The sequence below is a fragment of the Pelodiscus sinensis genome, chromosome 4, assembly GCF_052426305.1.
Source record: "Pelodiscus sinensis isolate ZL-2025 chromosome 4, ASM5242630v1, whole genome shotgun sequence".
Lineage (NCBI taxonomy): Eukaryota > Metazoa > Chordata > Testudines > Trionychidae > Pelodiscus > Pelodiscus sinensis.
Window position 1 is genome coordinate 124778955 of NC_143055.1, and position 19737 is coordinate 124798691.

A 19737-nucleotide genomic window follows, 5' to 3' on the forward strand; every position below is an offset into this window, starting at 1 on the left:
GAATGCACTAGTTGAGCTACTAATGAAGTTAAGCAATCTCATCAGAATAAGCTCTTTGATAGAGAACTGGAGAGTAGCGAATATTGTATCTATCTTAAAGGCACTAGGAATTGAACTTGGAATTACAAAAAAAAAAAAAAAAAAGAGTATGGTTTTGAATACCAGGAACTATGGTTGAAACCATATTTTAAAAAAAACCCCAAATAATTAACACTTTGAAAAATGTGAAATGTTAGGAAGTAATTAGCATTGCTGCTGTAAAGTAAGACAGATCCAATTTTCCAGGCCTTTTGAACAGCTTCACACAAAAAAGAGAACATTTGCTCAATGTGTAATAGATGTTAAAAGGGGAAGAGGGAGAGTGAAATCCATAAGGGAAGGTACAGGAAATAACACTGAAAGTATTGTAATGCCATTACAAAGATCAATGGTGCCCCCTGACCTGGCTCCATTGAATATCTTTTTACATTTACTTAAATGACAGCAAATTTAAATTGATAAAAGGAAACTTTTTTTTACCGAATTCATCTGTAGAACTCACTGCCATTAAATAGCAGTGAGGGCAAAAGTTCATACATTTTTTTTTAAAGATGAAGGCTTATTGATAATGGAAACATCTAAAATACAATAGGTAGGATAAAACACAGATTAAAACCCACTCGTGTTTCAGGTCATAAGCCAGCCACAAACTGATGGGAGTGAAGAAGAAACATTCCATATCCGGGGATAACTGTTCACTGTAGTTTCTTGTGGACCTATGTGCACACACTCGCACCCCATCCTGTGACATCTCATATTGGCCACTTTTGTAGCTAGAATACTGGACTAGACTAGAGGGTCCCATTGGCTGATTTGGCAATGCCTACATTCCAAGGAAATCATATGAAAAATATTAACACTGTACAGTTAGGTACTTAAAACTCAGGACATATGAAAATTAAACTATAACCATCCCCTCATGCGTGTATATATTATAGTACTCTTGAGTCCATTCCATTCAGTGGAAAAAACTGTATGCTATCATATTATTTGAGAAACAGTATGTGATACTATGCAATTAACACTGAATTATAGGCTTGTGCAAGGGATGTGAGGGTGCAGGAGTTTGGGTTGGGTATGTGAGGGATGAAGGGCAGGGAGGTTGGGAGTATGATGGGCTCACGACACAGATTTGCAGTGTGTGGATGGTGCATGAGTGTTGTGGCAGAAGACTGAGGATGTGAAGGTGCAGGAGTCTGAGGATGTGAGAGGCTCAGGACAAGGTGTTCCAATGTATGACAGGCTCAGATTTGGAGTCTGGAGGGGGTGCAGGAGTGTTATGATGCTGCGGCCAGATGGGGGGTTGGCCTCAATTGAGGGCTTGTTGGCCAGGCTTCACTTTTAAATAAATATTATGTCAAACACAAAAGGTTTCAGTGTTGTCTTTATTATGAGAGGGACAGGGAACCTGTTTTGAGTCAGGGGTCACTGACCCACAGAAAAGTCAGTCAGGGCCACACAAGTGAGATGCAAAAAACCAACCCCTCCAAAACCCCACAAGCCTCACTAATGTGGCCCCAACTGTGCTGGGGGAGCAGGGAACAGAGTACTAGGGCAGGGTGCTGGTGGGTGCTGGGGCAGGATGCTGGTGGGTGCTGGTGCTGAGGCAGGGTGCTGGTGGGGGCAGGGGACAGGCTGAGATGGTGAGGGCTGGTCCTGAGTCTGGGTGCTGGGGCAGGGTGCTGGTGGGGCAGGGGACAGGGTACTGGTGCTGGGGAAGGGTCCTGGGGCAGGGTCCTGGTGGTAGCTGAGACAGGGTACTCATGGGGGTTTGGCTAGTGCGGCCTGGCAGTCAGTGTCAGTGAGATAATGCCCCTCTCCCACAGGGCAGCATTGCCTAACAGCCAGAGTTTAAACAACACTGAAAAATCATGGCAGACAGGGGAGATTCCAGAAGACTGGAAAAGGGCAAATATTGTGCCCATCTATAAAAAGGGGAATAAGAACAACCCAGGAAATTATAGACCGGTCAGTTTAACGTCTGTCCCAGGGAAGATAATGGAGCAGGTAATTAAGGAAATCGTATGCAAACACTTGGAAAGTAATAAAGTGATAGGGAATAGCCAGCATGGGTTTGTGAAGAACAAGTCATGCCAAACTAACCTGATAGCTTTCTTTGAAAAGATAACGAGCCTTGTGGATAAGGGAGAAGCGGTGGATGTCATATACCTAGACTTTAGTAAGGCATTTGATACGGTCTCGCATGATATTCTTATTGATAAACTAGGCAAATATAACTTAGATAGGGCCACGATAAGGTGGGTGCATAATTGGCTGGATAACCGTAGTCAGAGAGTTGTTGTTAACGGTTCTAAATCCTGCTGGAAAGGGATAACAAGTGGAGTTCCTCAAGGGTCTGTTTTGGGACCCGTACTATTCAATATCTTCATCAATGATGTAGATATTGGGATAGAGAGTACTCTTATTAAGTTTGCAGATGATACCAAACTGGGTGGGGTTGCAACTTCTTTGGAGGATAGGGACATAATTCAAAATGACCTTAGCAAGTTAGAGAAATGGTCAGAGGTAAACAGGATGAGGTTTAATAAGGAGAAATGCAGAGTGCTCCACTTAGGAAGGAACAATCAGTTCCATACATACAAGATGGGAAGCGACTGTCTAGGAAGGAGCATGGCGGAAAGGGATCTAGGGGTCATAGTGGACCACAAGTTGAATATGAGTCAACAGTGTGATGCTGTTGCAAAAAAAGCAAATATGATTCTAGGTTGTATCAACAGGTGTGTTGTAAGCAAAACTCGTGAAGTCATTCTGCCGCTCTATTCTGCACTAGTTAGGCCTCAGCTGGAGTACTGTGTCCAGTTCTGGGCGCCACATTTCAAGAAAGATGTGGAGAAATTGGAAAGGGTACAGAGAAGAGCGACAAGAATGATTAAAGGTTTAGAGAACATGACCTATGAAGCCAGGCTTCATGAACTGGGCTTGTTTAGTTTGGAAAAAAGAAGATTAAGGGGGGACATGATAGCGGTTTTCAAATATCTAAAAGGGTGTCACAAGGAGGAAGGCGAAAATTTGTTCCTCTTGGTTTCTGAGGACAGGACAAGGAGTAATGGGCTTAAAGTGCAGCAGGGGAGGTTTAGATTGGACATTAGGAAAAAATTCCTAACTGTCAGGGTGGTCAAATATTGGAATAAATTGCCAAGGGAGGTGGTGGAATCTCCCTCTCTGGAGATATTTAAGAACAGGTTAGATAGACATCTGTCAGGGATGGTGTAGACGGAGCTTGATCCTGCCTTGAGGGCGGGGGGCTGGACTCGATGACCTCTCGAGGTCCCTTCCAGTCCTATTATTCTATGATTCTATGATCTATGATTCTAACACCCCTCACTATCAGGGCAGTGCAGCCTAGCAGCCTGCACCTACAGTCACACCCCTCTCAGTCAGGGCATCATGGCCAGAGTCATTAGTAACACCCATCTCTCCCAGGGCAGCATGGCCTATCAGCCAGGCCAATACCAACAGGAGTGTGTTCCCTTATCAGGTTGATAAGGAGGGAGTAGGGGGACCTGGGCCCACCCTCTCCACCAGGTCCTGGCCTAGGGCCCTGTCAGTGGTAGAGTGGACCACCATGAGCTTGGTGGGGGATCCAACTGTAGCACACCAAGTTCTCAGGAGTCAATTACCCACCTTGGGCTACTTCCTACCAGTCTCTTCTGGGCAATCCTGTCTCTCCCCTCCAGACTGGGTGCCTCATCTGCAGATTCCCACTGACTAGTCTCCATGGCTTGATCTGTTGGCGGTGGCGGCGGCGGCGACGGCGGCGGCGGCGGCGGCGGCGGCACCTTCTTTCCCTAGCAGACATCAGCTCAGACTAAGCAGCTTCACAGGCCTTTATAGCTGGCCCCCTCCTGGAGAATGCCCTGCAGGGATGTGGGGGTGGAGCTTACTTGGCAAGGTGGGCCAGGTTAACCTTCCCAGCCCTAGTGCAGGGTTCATACACCCGGTGACAGTTAGCCATGGTGGCACTCTTTTGGTTCTCTTTTCATTTTTTTAAATTAGGGATCTACATTTTAATTGAGCCTCTGTAATTGTGTCTTTAAAAAGTTTTCATTCAGCTTATAGGAATTTCGTCTTTGGCACTGTACCCTTTAATTTCCATTGAACTAACTTCCTTATTTTTGTGTAGTTCCCCTTTTTGAAATGAAATGCTACGTCGTTGTACTATTATATCAATAGCCTCACTCAATATACGGCACTCTATTTCACCCATCTTATTATTTAGACTTCTTTCTATCTTCTATTCTGTCCCACAATGACTAAACATACATTGAAGCCAAACTATATACTGTTTTAAAGAGCCTGGACTCAAGCTAATTTTATATTTGTTTTGTAAATGTCACATATACAAACATCTAGTTTTAAATATGTTATGAAAAAACAATTCCTTTAACTTTAGCTCTGTGTGTATATAATGGGCATAAAGGATACATGGGTAAAGATATATATTCTTTACTCACATTATGCCCACTACCCAGGCAGAAGACAAAATGCAAGCCAACTTTAAAATATTCTATGTAACAATCATTGACACTTTTTACTTCTCTCCCCGCATATGACGTCCCTGTTAAGTAACACTAATTCTTTCAGAATTTCAGGTATAGATCAATACACCTCACTATTTTTGAGGTGGCAAAAAAGCAATGTGAGAGCCACATCCCCTTCCCAGAATCCCTGCCCTGCTCACTCCATCCCTCTACCCACTCACTATCCTACAGCCTCACTCATTTTCTCTGGGCTGGGCCAGGGAGTTGGGGTTCAGGCTCTTAGGGTGTGTCTAGACTACCTAGTTTTGTCGACAAAAGTGGACTTTTGTCGACAAAACTATACCAGCGTCTACACTACCGCTGAGTTCTGTCGACATAACGTCGACAGAACTCAGCAGTTTTGTCGACGCTGGTAAACCTCATTTTACGAGGCATAACACCTTCTGTCGACAGAACTCTGTTGACAGAAGGTGTTATTGCCTGTAACATTGCGTCCAGACTACGGCGTTCTGTCGACAAAGCAGCTTGCTTTGTCAACAGAACTCAATGTGTCTGGATGCTCTTTGTCGACGGAAGTTTTGTCGACAGTATCTGTCGACAAAACTTCCGTCGACAAAACGCGGTAGTCTAGACGTACCCTCAGCTGGGGTCAAGGGGTTTGCAGCATGGAATGGGGTTCCAGGCTGAGTCTAGTGCAGGGTGTTGAGGTGCAGGAGGGAACTCCAGGCTGAGTTGGGGTGGAGGAAGAGGGATAAAGGCTGTTGCATGGGGATACAGAGCATAGAAGGGGCTACAGGGTGCAGGAGGAGGTATGGGGTGCAGGCTCTGGGTGAGGGCTGAGGGCTGGGGCAAGGGCCCGGGATGCAGGAGGGGGTATGGCGTGCTAGGTCCAAGGAAATAGTGGGAGCTTTTGAGGACACAGCATTGCTATTTCAGGATACTTCTGGTATCCCAAAAGAGCAACACAGTCAGAGTATGTCTACACTGCCATCCTAGTTCGAACTAGGGTGTCAGTGTAGCCCAGAGGTGTCCAAACTTTTTTCAAAGAGGGCCAGATTTGATGAAGTGAACATGCGTGAGGGCCGACCATTTTGCCTGACATTCTTTGAACCATTAAAATTAAATGCAAATTAACTATTTTATGCAAAGTTTATTGCAAACGGCATACTTTTCATTTCGTCACATGGATGACAAATCTAAACAGGTGTTAAATCACTCTGCCTTTCATATCTGAAGGCCAGATGAAAAAAAAAATCCAGGAAGCTGAAATATATGTCAGGAACATTGTAAAGTACATTACATATTATTGGTAATAAAGGTTGTCTGTCAACTTTTAAGTTCAAAAAATATGAACAGGAACATAACACCAAGTATACATGTTGTGTCCAAATATATTTATAACTGATTTAGACCAACTGACATTAACTGAGATTTTACAATGTATTCATCTCAATACATATGGATTCGTTGGGGGCCATAAAAGATAGATATTGCCAAATTACCTGGGGGGCCGTATTAAACCGGAACACGGGCCGCAATTGGCCCGCGGGCCGGACTTTGGACATGCCTGGTGTAGCCATACCCTTCGATGTACCCTTACTCTTTAAATTGCCCCAGGACTCTTTGTTCTCTTTGCATGCTTAGTGGTATTTTATAGATGTACCTCCACAGCAACACTTCTTAGTGACCTAAGGCATACGTTGTTCCCTGAAAGGACAAGCGGCAACTAAACATTAAGCCTGCAAGAATGATGAGAGAGCAAAGCCTTTGACAGCACTGTGCAGTTACACCACTGCAGAACTCCTAGCCTGGATATATATTTTTATGGCTAATAAAGCCATGCACTAAATGCATCAACATCCTTACTTTTATAGCAGTTGTTTACAGAGCTGTCTACAAAATATTTTCCCATTGTGTTTGTTATCACAGTCCACCTATACCTTACATTTTAAGTTAGTTTTATCTCTATTAGAAGGACATGGTTTGTGGAAGATAGAACAGGGTGGAAAAAGAAGCAGAAAAGGTTAATCATATTTTAAAGTAGGCTTGCATTTTGTTTCCTGCATGAGGGTATTATCCATTATTAAATTTCCTTTAGGTTAGTCTGTGTGCCCTATTGGAAAGACAAATATAAATGTTTGTGTGGTTGACATATATATAAAGTTAAGTTTAATGTATGATCATAAGGTTTTTTCCGTTTAAAAGTATACATTTTGGCCTGAATGTAGACTTTGGGAAGGAGATAGGTAGTGGCCTCTGTGTATGTTGTATATGTAATTAAAAATTTGTTTTTATTTATCAGACCTTCCAAAAGTTTGTGAAAATTAAAAGGCCTTTAATATAGCTTACACAAATAGCTGCTAATTACCAACAAATGTACAATGTTATTAAAATTAGTTTACTTTTTAATAATGCAATCAGCAAGATTGGAATTAAGGTTAGGTGTTTAACTCAATTTGTGTTGGATAGTTTTTAAAGGCAATTTCTGAAGGAATTGTATGTAAAAGGAAATTTTAATAATGGTCCAGAATTTAAAAAAAAACAAAGAAAGCTAATGCTAAAAAGAAAAATGGAATTCAAAGAAGAAAGCACCTACTTGTTCTTTGTAATGGTTTTGGTTTTAGTTTGCATTTTAATAATGCAACACTAGTTCCATAAAAGGCCATGCGTTTAGAAAAACCTTCAGATTGGATACAAAAAAACATGCTGCTATGTAATATGTGACATATGAGTCTATAAATGGTCATTCGGATAAATGAAACATTCTGAATGGCTCATGTGATATGGCCTTATTATCAAAAGCTCTCAGAACAGGGGTTTTTACTATTTTGGCTGGTGTGGTGACACTGTGGTGAGACACCTCTCTCTTCACTCTGCCCTTTTCTCTTTGCCCTTTTTTACCTTCTCTTCTTTTTTTTTAACACCTTATTTGGAGATCCCTGAAAGCTGTCTGTAGTCCAGCACCTTCCGTGCAAAATGTAACTAATTTTAAGGTTATATTTCCTTTCTTTATCACTAATACTTAGCAACCTTTGTGCAGTTTTTAAATAGCCTAAATAACCTTCAGAAAACCTAGTTTTCTCTAAAATTGAGGAAATGCGTGCTGACTATAGAAATGTAATAACACTTCTGCTTTATTCCTCTGTTATTAATGCTTTGCACGTTTACCAGGCTTTAGTAGTATACTAATTGCATCGCTCCTTTTTAAACTGAGCAAAATGTATGCTAATACATAAATGACTTTTTATTCCTCCCTCGTTAATATGTTTTATGGTTAGTTAATGCCTTTTTAAAGAAATATTCTGAAGGGATTCAGGCGTTGCAGCATTAAACCTCGCACTGACTTACCTTTAGGCACCTAGCCACCCAGTGGAATCTGCTGCCCTGCGTCAGATGCCTGAGCTGCCTATGCAGTGTGTAGGGAGTGTTAGGCACCGAAGGGTACATCTACACTACGGGCTAAGGTCGAATTAAGATACACAACTTCAGCTATGTTAATTGTGAACCCTGGAAGATTGACAGCGGCACCTTCGATCTTCCTCTGTAGTGTAGACGTACCCTAAGAATGCTGATTGGGAATCGGCCTAATCTAGGTACAATAATAGGAAATACGGAGAAGGGGTGTGGCCTATGCTCTTACATTCCTCTTAGGGGTGAGCCTTAATTCCAGGCTAGACAGAGACAATTCCTTTTGTTCTGGATTCACAGGCATGAACCTTCTCTTGCAGTTAGGTGCCTAAGCCATTTTTGATAAGACATGGAGTTGGTGGTGATCCCCTCAGGAACTTTTAGCCCATTGGTTCTCAACCAGGGCTGTGTGTATCCTTGGGGGTACTCAGAAGTCCTCCAGGGGAGACTCAAGTCATTTAGATCCGTGTTTCCCAGCCTGGGGGTTGCACCCCTGGCTTGGTCCTGAGACAAGTTTAGGAGGGGTTACAACTGCAGGGCCAGCACTAAGGGGTGAATGGGAGGCAACTGGATGATTACAGGGGCCTGGCACAGGGCAACAGCAGGGGTTGACCCCTGCACTCACCCAAGGGCACTCCAGGTTCTGCCACTGTGGAGAAGTGGAGTGCAGTGGTCCGGGAGAGGGTTGCTCTGGCTCCTGCCACTCACGTGGGGTGTAGAGGTGGGGGTGACCCTCCTGCCACCACACCAGGCCCCCATAATCATCCAGGACATGTTGTTTGGGGTAGGGAAGGGGGGGCACTGTGAGGGCAGAGCAGGGGTAAGGCTTGAGGAAGGAGCGAAGCAGGGGTGGGAAGGGGTGAAGTGAGGATGGGGCATGCAGCCGGGAGAGGGTGTTACCCCAGGCTTCCCACCCTTCTCAGAATGGCCCTGTGCCCAGGGTCCCATGACACAGCAGGCTCGGCAAATCTAAATTACATGCTTCAGCCCCACTGCCTGGGACTGGGGCTTCAGACAAGGCTCACATGTGAAAAACAGGCTGAACTATTGCACTGTACAATATGTATACACAAATTGATTTATTTTATAATTATATGGTCAAATGATTTTATGATAACATTAAATAACAGCACTTTGTCAGTAATAGCAGGCTGGGACACTGCGTTTTTGTGTCTGATTTGCAAGTAGTTTTTAAGTGAGGTGAAACTGGGGGTACAAAGACAAATCAGCCTCCTGAAAGTCGTACAGCAATCTGGAAAGCTTGAGAACCTCTGGGCTAGTGAATTTAGCCAAGGTGTGGTTGACCTGGGTTCATTCCCTCTCCCACTTCCTAATCTGGTAAAGGAACTTGAACTTGACTCTTCCTCTTTCTACTGGGCTATGGGATATTTGCTGTACTCTCCTGTTGGAGTATCAGCGGGGTAGCCGTGTTAGTCTGAATCTGCAAAAGTGATGAGGAGTCCTGTGGCACCTTAGAGACTAACAGAAGTATTGGAGCATAAGCTTTCGTGGGCAAAGACCCACTTCGTCAGATGCATGTATTGGAGTCATTCACTGTACAACATTTATCAGACATTGTCCTTTATTCCAGAAATTGGCAAGAGTGCGGCACCTAGATACATTTGATGATCTGGGACTATCTGTATAAACATATTTTTCCCTAAAAATGAGAAAAAGGCACGAAATACACACGAAATACACACGAAATACACACACACACACACACACACATATACACACAAATACACACGAAATACACACACACACACACACACATATACACACAAATACACATTCTATTTCTGTCTTTAAGACTTTGTATAATCAATTTTTAATGATTTTATTTTAAAATTAACTAGCTCCAGAAATCCTTCCCCAAATGAGAAAAAATTGTTTTATATTAGTTTTATGTCTAATGCTTCTGGTGAAGGTTAATGCCTTAACAGCTTAAAAATTACTTTTGTGAATTGCTTTTCTAGGCATCTAACTTGCTCTCTGAGCTGCGTAAGGGTTTGGGTGCCTAACATAGGGTTATGAATTCCCTGAGCAGCAGGGTTAAGTACTGCAACAATGAATGTTGCAGCACCAAAGTTCCCCTTGTGATTCTTGCCCACTGCTGTATAGAAATGCCTGGGAAGCTGTTTTCTGCAGCCAGAATTATTTTGGACCTTTATAAATCCTCAAAGAGGTCACAGAGAGTTTGCCTGAGGGAAGGACTGAGTGAAATCTTAGACTGGGCTAAGGGCTAGCTACAGTGGGAAAATTCTGATTTAGAGGCTAATCTCTGGATTTGTGGGGGGTGGGGGGAGGTCCTCTTGGAGAACAGCAGGAACAGAGAGATTACCATTTCTGCAATAATATCCAAGGCATGTCGTGTTGTGATAGTCTCAGTTCACAAAAGCTAAGTAGGATCAGAGCAGGTCTCACCAGGGAGATGGCCAAGGGACCATTAGGTATTGCTGGAAGATATGTTGTTGCCATCCAAATACTGGCACCCTGGCCTTTGAATCAGGAATGAACTATGCCCCGGTGCGATATCAGGGAGAAATGTGCTTTTGAATGAAAATTTACACCACTCATAACCCACACTTAAGAAAATGGGCCAAATTCATACCTAGTTCAACTCCGTTGACAACAATTTGGCCTAAGGTGTCCACCACAACTATCCAGCTACCACGGGGACAGCATTGCTTCCAAGTCAGTGAGAAACCTGGTGCCATTTCACACGTTTTGCCAGTTGTATCACCACAAAGACATCAGGGGTCTGGTGACATAGCTAGTCACAAAGCTGAAAAGACTTTCAAGCCATTCTCTGTGTTGCTCTCCTTTCAGAGTGTAAACTTCTGAACTCATCCGGAGAAAGTGGAAATGGACCCTCAGACTGTTGTAGTTCTACAGCCCCAGATTGCTGTTGCTCCTGCATCAAGCAATGCCTGGCAGACCGGGTTGCTAGACTGCTGCAGTGACTTTGGAGTCTGTAAGTGGATTGTCAAATACTGCATTTTTGTTTTGACTTGATGGTTGGTTAATTACATATCGCCACTCTTTTAGTGAGTACTAATTCAAAGGGGGGAGGAGTCTCTTTTGTATTTGGTTAAAGCAATGGCTTTAGTGTATTGCCCATATCCCCACTCAGTGAGCCAGTCACTAGATCATGGGTTCCCAAAATGGGGACCGTGCCCCCCTGGGGGTGTTGAAGAAATTGCAGCGGGGGAGCGAGGTGACCCAGCTTCCCCCTCCCCATCAAGTTTTGCTGCCCTGGTCAGTTCCTTTATTTTTTTTGGCTCAACAAGTTTTGCTGCTATTTTTTGGGGCGTGAGGGTTTTTCAAAAATCAAAAAGGAGGCGTGATGCCAAAAAATTTAGGAACCACTGCTCTAGATGGTAACATCACCCACGCACTCTCACACAAAGCAAGTACTTGTGCTCCAGCCCCACTAACATTCATCTGGATCTGCTGAGGCTCTGAGCTCCGATATGGTGTGTTTTACAGTCAGATCCTAGTGGGGGATATTAACTGGCATTTAACCCAAATTACTTACCTAAATCTTCACTCTTACTTCCTCAACATGAATCTCTTATCCAAATGTTCTCTGGATTCCTGAAAACACCATGTAGACAGAATTCTAAAAATGTGGTTCAAATTCAACAATGTTGTTATATGTGTGTTTTTTCAAGCTAAAGTGTTATAGTTTCTCAAGGTAACTATTCAACTCCATATCCCCCACCTGCATGACAGTTAATGGGTGTGAGTTAACCCACAGTAAACACATCATTTTCGGTCATGAAAAAAATGATCTTTGTTTATTATGAGAGACACGGGGAGAAGAACTGCCAGCCAAGATAAAGCCTCACATGATATCACTATAAAAGACTTTTAAATATCTTGGCCTCCTTTGGGGTACGTCTACACTAGCCCCCTAGATCAATCTAGGGAGGCTAATGAGGGCGACCAAAATTGCAAATCAAGCCCGGGATTTAAATATCCCACGTTTGATTTGCATGTTCCCAGCCGGTCACCATTTTAGAAATTGACTAGCCCGAAGTAACTGTCCGCGTCTACAGTTCGAATTAGTGTGTCTTTACTAGATCCGCTAATTTGAAACCCAGAAAACCAACTGTGGATGCTTCGATCTTCTCTGGAGTGTAGACATGGCCTATATCATTTGATATCGCTCCTAAAAGTGGTAGTAAAAGTTAACTGTCTGCATGATTGAAGGGGGACATTGAGTGGGCCTCATTTGTTGTTTTATCTTTATCCAGGCCTATGTGGAATAGTCTGTTGCTGCTTTCTTGACTGTAAAATTGCAGATGAGATGGGTGAATGCTGCTGTTGTGGCTCAAGCGTTGCCATGAGGACTCTGTACCGGACCAAATACAGAATCCCTGTAGGTTACTGTCTAATATTTTGTTTTGCTCATGCTCCAAGGCCAGCCCTTAAAGCAGGGGTGCGGAACCTTTTTTGGGTCAAGGGCTACTGGCCCACAGAAAAATCAGTTGGGAGTTGCACAAAAGTGAGAGGCAAAACAAACAAAAGAAAAACATCTCTGACATGGCTGCCAGAACCTAGGGGGACCCAGGGTTCAGTGTGTGTGTGGCGGGGGGCAGAGCTGCCGGGAAGCCGGCTTGAGGTGTGGGTTCTGAATGGGAGGGAGGGCACAGGGACAGGTTGTGGGGAAAGCCCTGGGTCTTAGCTTCCCCACTCCTGCCTTAAAGCAACATTTAATGGATCTAAGCAAATCAGTTGGCTACATTTTCATTAGCCACCTTTCACCCAATGTGATTCCTCCCCATCAGAGCATGGCTGCTAGGTAGTCTCCCCTTCTGATTTCAGGGTCCTGTAGTCTTGCAGAGAATTAGGCACTTGGAAACACAGGTTCTACCTGTAACTGCCATGAACTCATGGTGTAACCTCGCACAAATCCCTTAGCACTTTCTCCCTTTGTTCTTCCCGTCTGTAAAATAGGTAATTCTTAGGTAAAGAGCTTTGAGATAATTTTATGAAAAGTACTACAGACATGCAATATAGTTTTTATTAACGAATGCCCCTTTACAGTGGAATTTTGCTACATACTTTGACATGGACAGAACCCTCTCTGCTGAAGCACTGGTTACATTTAAATGTCCATCTAAAATAGAAGTAGATTAGACCATTTCTAAAGCAGACAATAATATTAACCCTGATAATTAACTGGCATTTAACCCACATTACTTACTAAATCTTCACTTTTACTTCCTCAACATGAATCTCTTATCCAAATGTTCTCCGGATTCCTGAAAACACCATGTAGACAGAATTCTAAAAATGTGGTTCAAATTCAACAATGTTGTTATATGTGTGTTTTTCAAGCTAAAGTGTTATAGTTTCTCAAGGTAACTCCTTGTGTACGACAGCACAAACAGTGGGAAAACGTAAGAGATTCAAAAATAAGACTAGATAATATGAAAATTAAATCAATAGATCACACTGAATTAGGAATGTGTTCTGAACACAAGAGAGGAATAATAATGACGGGAGAAATACAACCTTGAAATTATAAAATAAGATTCTGTCTAATGTCCCTAGGGAAAAAATATTGCAAATATTGCATATGTAGAAAACCAAGGAAATAAGTAACACTGAAGAATACTTCAGGGTGATACTGGTCAAGAAATTACATAGCATTACAAATGTAAGGGTATGTCTAGACTACATGCCTCTGTCGATGGAGGCATGTAGATTAGACAGATAGGCAAAGGGAAATGAAGCCGCGATTTAAATAATCGCGGCTTCATTTAAATTTACATGGCTGCCACGCTGAGCCGACAAACAGCTGATCAGCTGTTTGTCGGCTCAGCACGCTAGTCTGGACGCTCCGCGCTGACCTGAAAGCCTTTTATCGACCTCCCCCTTATGCCTCATAGGATGAGATTTACAGGGGATGTCGATAAAAGGCTTTCATGTCGGCAGGGGAACGTCCAGACTAGTGCGCTGAGCCGACAAACAGTTGATCAGCTGTTTGTTGGCTCAGCGCGGCAGCCATGTACATTTAAATGAAGCCGCGATTATTTAAATCGCAGCTTCATTTCCCTTTGCCAAAAAACCAGATCTACATGGCTCCGTCGACAGAGCCATGTAGTTTAGACGTACCCTATTAGAATAATAATAACACAAAGTCAAGGAAGTTTGGGGGATCTATACAAAAATATTATAGGCCAATTATAACCCCCAAATCTCAGCTTCTTTTTGTCCAGAAAATTGTACAGATTTTCAAGTGGTCTCAACATTAGCTTCAAAATCTGGCCACTTCACTTAGCAGCTTAAATATAGGAACAATGGTCTTGGAGCTATGTCAGCGCAGGAAGGCAATAGTACCTCTATCTGACTCTAGTAAAATAGAATGTTTTTGTTCTCTGTTCAATCTTCAATACCTGAAGGAGGCAAGTGAACTGAAAGGAAATTAGATAAGAGCCATGAAACTAATTTGTTGCCTCAGGGCACTCACTGGCCTTTAAGGAAAGTGAAGAACTAAATATGTGTAGAGTTTGACAGTCAATAATAGCGGGAACTACCACTGCCAAGATCTGAAAGATACAGAGCAGTATTTTAAGGAGTGGTGTGAGGACTAGCAAAAAGATGACATTAAGAAAAGCAATAGTTTGGCTGACTATAAAAAAATGCATCCTAACCCTTCAGTGTAAGTCAACTGTGCAATATGCTCCCACTTTACTGGTTGAGAAATCCCACAACTGGAAACAGTTAATGCTGGAAACTGGACAAAACCCCAGAAATTACTTCCTATAAGGAACAATCTTGCACAGGCAGGGAGGTATCTACCAGAGCTTCCATTCTCTATTCTCCATCTGGTACCATCTGTGGTTGTAACTGGGGTAAACCCCACCCATTAGCTAACTCTGCTTCCTAATTTGCACAAATATCACCTAAACCAGCCCTCTTAAGAGATAGCTTGTTACCAGCACCCAGTCTTTCTGCCTTCTACAACAAGTAATTGGGCATACTTTTCGGGGGTGGGGTGAGCAAGGGAGGGAGACTTACTGTGGTAGAAAACTATGGACTAGATAACAAAGTAGAGTTTGCTATTTAATTTCTGTGAATTTGGAACAAAAAATCCTTTGGTAAAAGTTACACTAAATGTATCTCCTCCTCCCCACACCGACCCCACATTTTCCTGTATTGGCTCTGTCCTCTGAGTCAAAGGCTGTACTGAAAGCTCATTTGAGTTTGAGTTTAAAACCATACAGTGTGATAAAGTCAATGAAAAGTTAGATGTACATTTTAAGTTTACAATCTTTAATACATTTTGTTTCTAAACAGGGATCCATCTTCTCTGATTTCTGCATTACCAGGTTTTGTCCTCTGTGTTCTCTTTGTCAAATAAAGAGAGATATTAACATAAGGAAAAAAATGAGGATATTCTAGTAAGGTTTGTCATTTATATTAGTACATAGTTGTAAGTGTTTGATAAATCAAGAGCAATGTTTCTTAAACTGTGTTCCATGGCCACACTTAAAGGGGTAGGTGATTTTTTTTTTCGTCAATAACTTCCCCCCTCCCAACTTTTTTTTTTTTTTTTTGTGCAACAAAAAATCCTTGGTGTTCCTCATAAAAAGAATTATTGTTTGGTGTTCCTTGGTCTTAAAAAATGTAAGAAACACTGATCAAGAGGCTTCTCTGATGTGAGTATCAATTAGTTCTAGGACAAACGGTAGAGGTGATAGAAAATGCAACCAATGAACAGATTTGTAACTAATATTGAAGGAAGAAGATCCTGCTCTACTCACCCTTTATGTAACTAATTGAAGTTATCTTGGACCCAAGCTGGCCATCTATAATATGCAGGGAAGCAGCAGATAAGCCTTTTACTTGACTCTGTGTTAGAGAACCACAGCAATAATGATTGAGAGTTACCTTAGTGCAGTGTTCTTCACTGTAAGGACTGCGAGCCAGTGGCAGCTCCCATGAACACAAAGTGTGGCTCCCTTCCTGTCACTCTCAATCTCCGGTGGTATAGGGAGGCTGCTGCTGGCGAAGGCAGGCTCCCTGCCTGCATCGGCCCCACACTGCTCCCAAAAGCAGCCACCATGCCCTCATGGCCCTGCGCAGGGCGGGGAGCAGAGGTCTCTGTGGCTACGTCTAGTCTGCATTCCTTTGCCGAGAGAGGGATGCAAATCAAGCACTTTGGAGTATAAGAGCTGCCGAAAAAGCTCCCCGTTGTCGGCAGAGTCGTGGCTTCACTTTATTTTCACTTTCGACACTGAGCCTGATTGGCACAGCGTCGGAACCTGAGTATGCAAATGAAGCCCGGGATATTTAAATCCCGGGCTCATTTGCATTTCCGAAGTGCTTGATTTGCATCCCTCCGTCGGCAGAGTGATGCAGTCTAGACACAGCCTGTGTGCGCTGCTCCTGCCTGCAAGAAGCCCCACCCACAGCTGCCATTGGCTGGGTACAGGGTACTGAGAGAGGCAGGGCACAGAGACACATGCCCACCCCAAGGACTTTGACCCCTTCTTGCAGAGGCGTGGACAGGGACCACCTGAAGTAAATGCTACCCCTTCCTACACTCATAGCCCCTGCCCCAGTCCTAAGCCCCCTTCCAGAGCCCACATCCCATACCCCCTCCTGCACCCTGGAGCCCTTCCTGGAGCCAACAGCCCATACGCTGTCCTGCACCCAAACTCCCTCCCTGAGCTTGCATCCCTCACCCCCTCCTACACCCCAACCCCCTGCACCAAGTTCAGTCCAGAGTCCCCTTTCACGCTGCAAACTCCCTCAGCCCCGGCCCAGAGGCTGCCCCCTCTCCTGAACCCCAACCCCCTGTCTCAGCCCAGAGAAAGTGTGTGGGGAGGGGGGATGAAGTGAGCAGGGCAGGGCTTTGGGAAAGCGGGGCGCCCTGAGGATGTGACTCTTGCATTGAAGGTTCTTTGTCAAAGTAGCCCCCACCTCCAAAATAGTGAAGAGGGAAAATATCATCATTAGTATGGGCAAGGTGCCTGCCAGGGAATGCAAGGCCAGAGAGCCGCAAGGACCATCTGTTAGTGGTGCCACATTAGGTAGCACTTAGAATTCAGCAGTTGGACTCGCGAGAAATCTGAAAGGCAGGGCTGGCCTAAGGGGAAATTGTATTTTGGCACCCTCACTGCTGCTGCCTTCCTGGACTTCCCACCCATCCTCTCTGCCCCCCAGGTCCTGCTGCCTCTCTCAGTCCCCCACCATACCCTTAACTCCCCTGGACCCTGCTGCCTTCCTACCCCTACTCTTGTCTCCCCTGGATCAGCATTAGTGGTGCACATTTTAGGACAGGGATGGGCACTGATTGGACAGTGAGAGTGTCAATCAGTGTGGCCTCTGGAACAGAGTGCACCCAGGGAGATGGGTTGTCCTGCCCATGCTCAGTGAGTTGCTCCTCTTTCCCCCATCTGCACATCCCCAATTGCAGGATACAGACCCACATAGCTCCCATCGGCTCAAGCCCTTCCATGACCTCATGCCCCAGGCCTGCCCTGCTTCTTGACCTCAAGATCCCCGACCACCGGGCCCTGGGCAATTCCCACATCACCCGTCCATAAGGCCAGCTCTGGTGAAAGGAACAGAGCATGTCAAACACAAACAAGAAGGAGGCCATTGGTTGTGTGCTACAGGGAACCCACACAGAGCTACCCCTAAGGGGGTGTTGGGCCTGGAGCAACCCCTCCCTCCCCAAGTGCCCCAGGTGCAGGCCCAGGGCAAACCCCCTACAGGTCCCACACCTGCCCTGCTTCTGCTTCACACACCCCTGCCCCAAACCCCATCCTCGCCCCATCCCCTTGCTGAAGACCCCTTCTCAAGCAAGGCAAGCAAGGAAGTTACGGGGGGACTTGGTGTGGGGCAGCAGCAGGGGCTGACCCCCTCTTCTGCACACTCACCAGGGTGTCAGGGGCTGCAGCCCTCTCCCAGTACACTGTGCCCCGCTTCCCTGTGGTGTCTGCAGGAAGCAGAGCATTCAGGGGCCTGACAGCGCTACTTCCTCTTGCCGCAGTGAAGCTGAGCGCAGCAGGTTGGGAGGAGGTGGCAGGGCAGAGTGGAGCAGGCTGCTGGGTTGCTCCAGCTCTCGCTGCAGCGGTGAGTGTGGGGGGTGACCCCTGCACCCAGCCCCCAGATAATCCCCAGGCCGCCTCAAGACCCATCCATAGAACAACTGAGGTGGCTGCCGCGGGACCCCCCAAAGCCATTTTCGCAATCGGGGCTTTTTTGCGGAAAACAAATCTCAGCTGTCTACACTGGCCCTTTTGCGCAAAAGTTTTGTGCAAAAGTTTTGCGCAAAAGGGACTTTTGCCCGAACGGGAGCAGCATAGTATTTCCGCAAGAAGCACTGATTTCTTACAGGAGGAAGTCAGTGCTTTTGCGGAAATTCAAGCGGCCAGTGTAGACAGCTGGCAAGTTTTTCCAGAAAAGCGGCTGATTTTCCGGAAAAACTGGCCAGTCTAGACACAGCGTACAGGTATGCACTACAAGCAATGATAAGCCATCAAGCAGTGTAAGACTTAAGTAAATTTCAAGGTAGTGTATTAACAAAACCAGTGGTACAGGAAGCCCTCAACTTGCGATGCGATCCATTGCTGGGGAAGCGTTGCAAGTCGGGGGCATCGTAACTCAAATCCTCATTTTTGATTGGTGCCGTGCGCTGTCGTAAATGCGAGCCAAGGCTGTAAGTCAGGGAGTTCTGGCCCCTTCCACACTTGCAAAAATGGTTGTATGTGCGGGCGGGCGGAACTCAGGCGGTCACATGTCGAGGGGCCTCCTGTATTATGAATATCCGCCTTGAGTGATATTCTCTTCTCCACTATTTCAGATGCTCCTGTACTACTTCGTTGTGTGTCCTAGAGCCTCCACGTACAAGAGTCTGCATATATAACATTGCCTGCTCTATGCATTTTAATGTCATCGTGGCAAAGTGCTTTTTATCTAAAAAAAGTCAATACAAAAAAGAAACAAACTCAATATTGTTTTTGCATGTGTGTTAACTTTCACTACTGCTTCTCAAGTGTCACTGATGGACTAAGATGTCTCCAAAAATGTAGTCTCCTGTTCTTAATTATCTTTCTCGTGCTAATGTACTCTAGCTTTATTGTATTTTCCCATCAATAGTTCTGCCTCCATCCTATAAGAACGTAAAATAGAATAAAACTCTGATTGTTAACTTATTTCCCTGCGCCGTGACTCATCGGAGAACAGTGTTTCTTTTCTAGAATGTAGTAAATGTCTAAATGGTAAATCCAATACAGGAAACTTGGAAGGTTAGAATTATACTAGACGGCAGCTTTCATACACTGAAACTTAAACTGCGAGTGAGTGACTGTTTAAAGAGACAGGCTACGTCTACACTACAAGGTTTTTGTGCAAAAACGGCTGGTTTTGTGCAAAAACCGGCAGAGCGTCCACACCTCAAGTGCACTTTTGCACAAGAAAACCAACAAGAAGAGAGGGCTTTTTGTGATAGAGTTATTCCTCTCCCCACAAGGAATAACTCCTTTTTGCACTACAGCTCTTGTGCAAGAAGGCACGTGTGGCCTCCAGGGAAAAACACAGGTGGCCATTTGGATGCTCTGTAGCAGGCAATCACAACTCCCTTGTTCCTGTCTGCTGGCTCTTCTTAAAGGTGCAGGCTCCGTGCACAGCCATTCTGGCAGGAAGCTTGCCCACAGCCAGCTGCCTTGCTGCACGACTCTCTGTCGGCACAAATGGCTGAGGAAACAGGTGCCCCAGACTCCCCGGGCCCTGACAAGGGAGCAGCCACAGAGCGCCCAGG

At 44.7% G+C, this 19737-nt stretch overlaps 1 protein-coding gene across 2 annotated transcripts; it reads left to right on the forward strand.

Annotated features, from left to right (window-relative positions):
* Positions 1-7259: 7259 nt before the first annotated feature.
* Positions 7260-19065, forward strand: LOC142829529 (placenta-specific gene 8 protein-like). Of its 2 annotated transcripts, XM_089778110.1 has the most exons (5): positions 7260-7392; positions 10782-10926; positions 12212-12336; positions 15264-15372; positions 18781-19065. In XM_089778110.1, the coding sequence occupies exons 2-4, from the start codon at positions 10818-10820 to the stop codon at positions 15366-15368; spliced, it is 339 nt and encodes a 112-aa protein (XP_089634236.1). In that variant the 5' UTR covers positions 7260-7392; positions 10782-10817; the 3' UTR covers positions 15369-15372; positions 18781-19065. The 2 variants fall into 2 exon arrangements, with proteins under 2 accessions (XP_089634236.1, XP_089634235.1); XM_089778109.1 differs by lacking the exon at positions 18781-19065 and having other exon boundaries at positions 15264-18603.
* The last annotated feature ends 672 nt before the right edge of the window (positions 19066-19737 follow it).

Bases quoted from the DNA above. Each gene is read 5' to 3' on its own strand.
- LOC142829529 (XM_089778110.1), top strand. From the start codon at position 10,818: ATGGACCCTCAGACTGTTGTAGTTCTACAGCCCCAGATTGCTGTTGCT. The intron at 10,927-12,211 runs GTAAGTGGATTG...ATCTTTATCCAG, and splicing joins CTGCAGTGACTTTGGAGTCT to GCCTATGTGGAATAGTCTGT. The intron at 12,337-15,263 runs GTAGGTTACTGT...GTTTCTAAACAG, and splicing joins GGACCAAATACAGAATCCCT to GGATCCATCTTCTCTGATTT.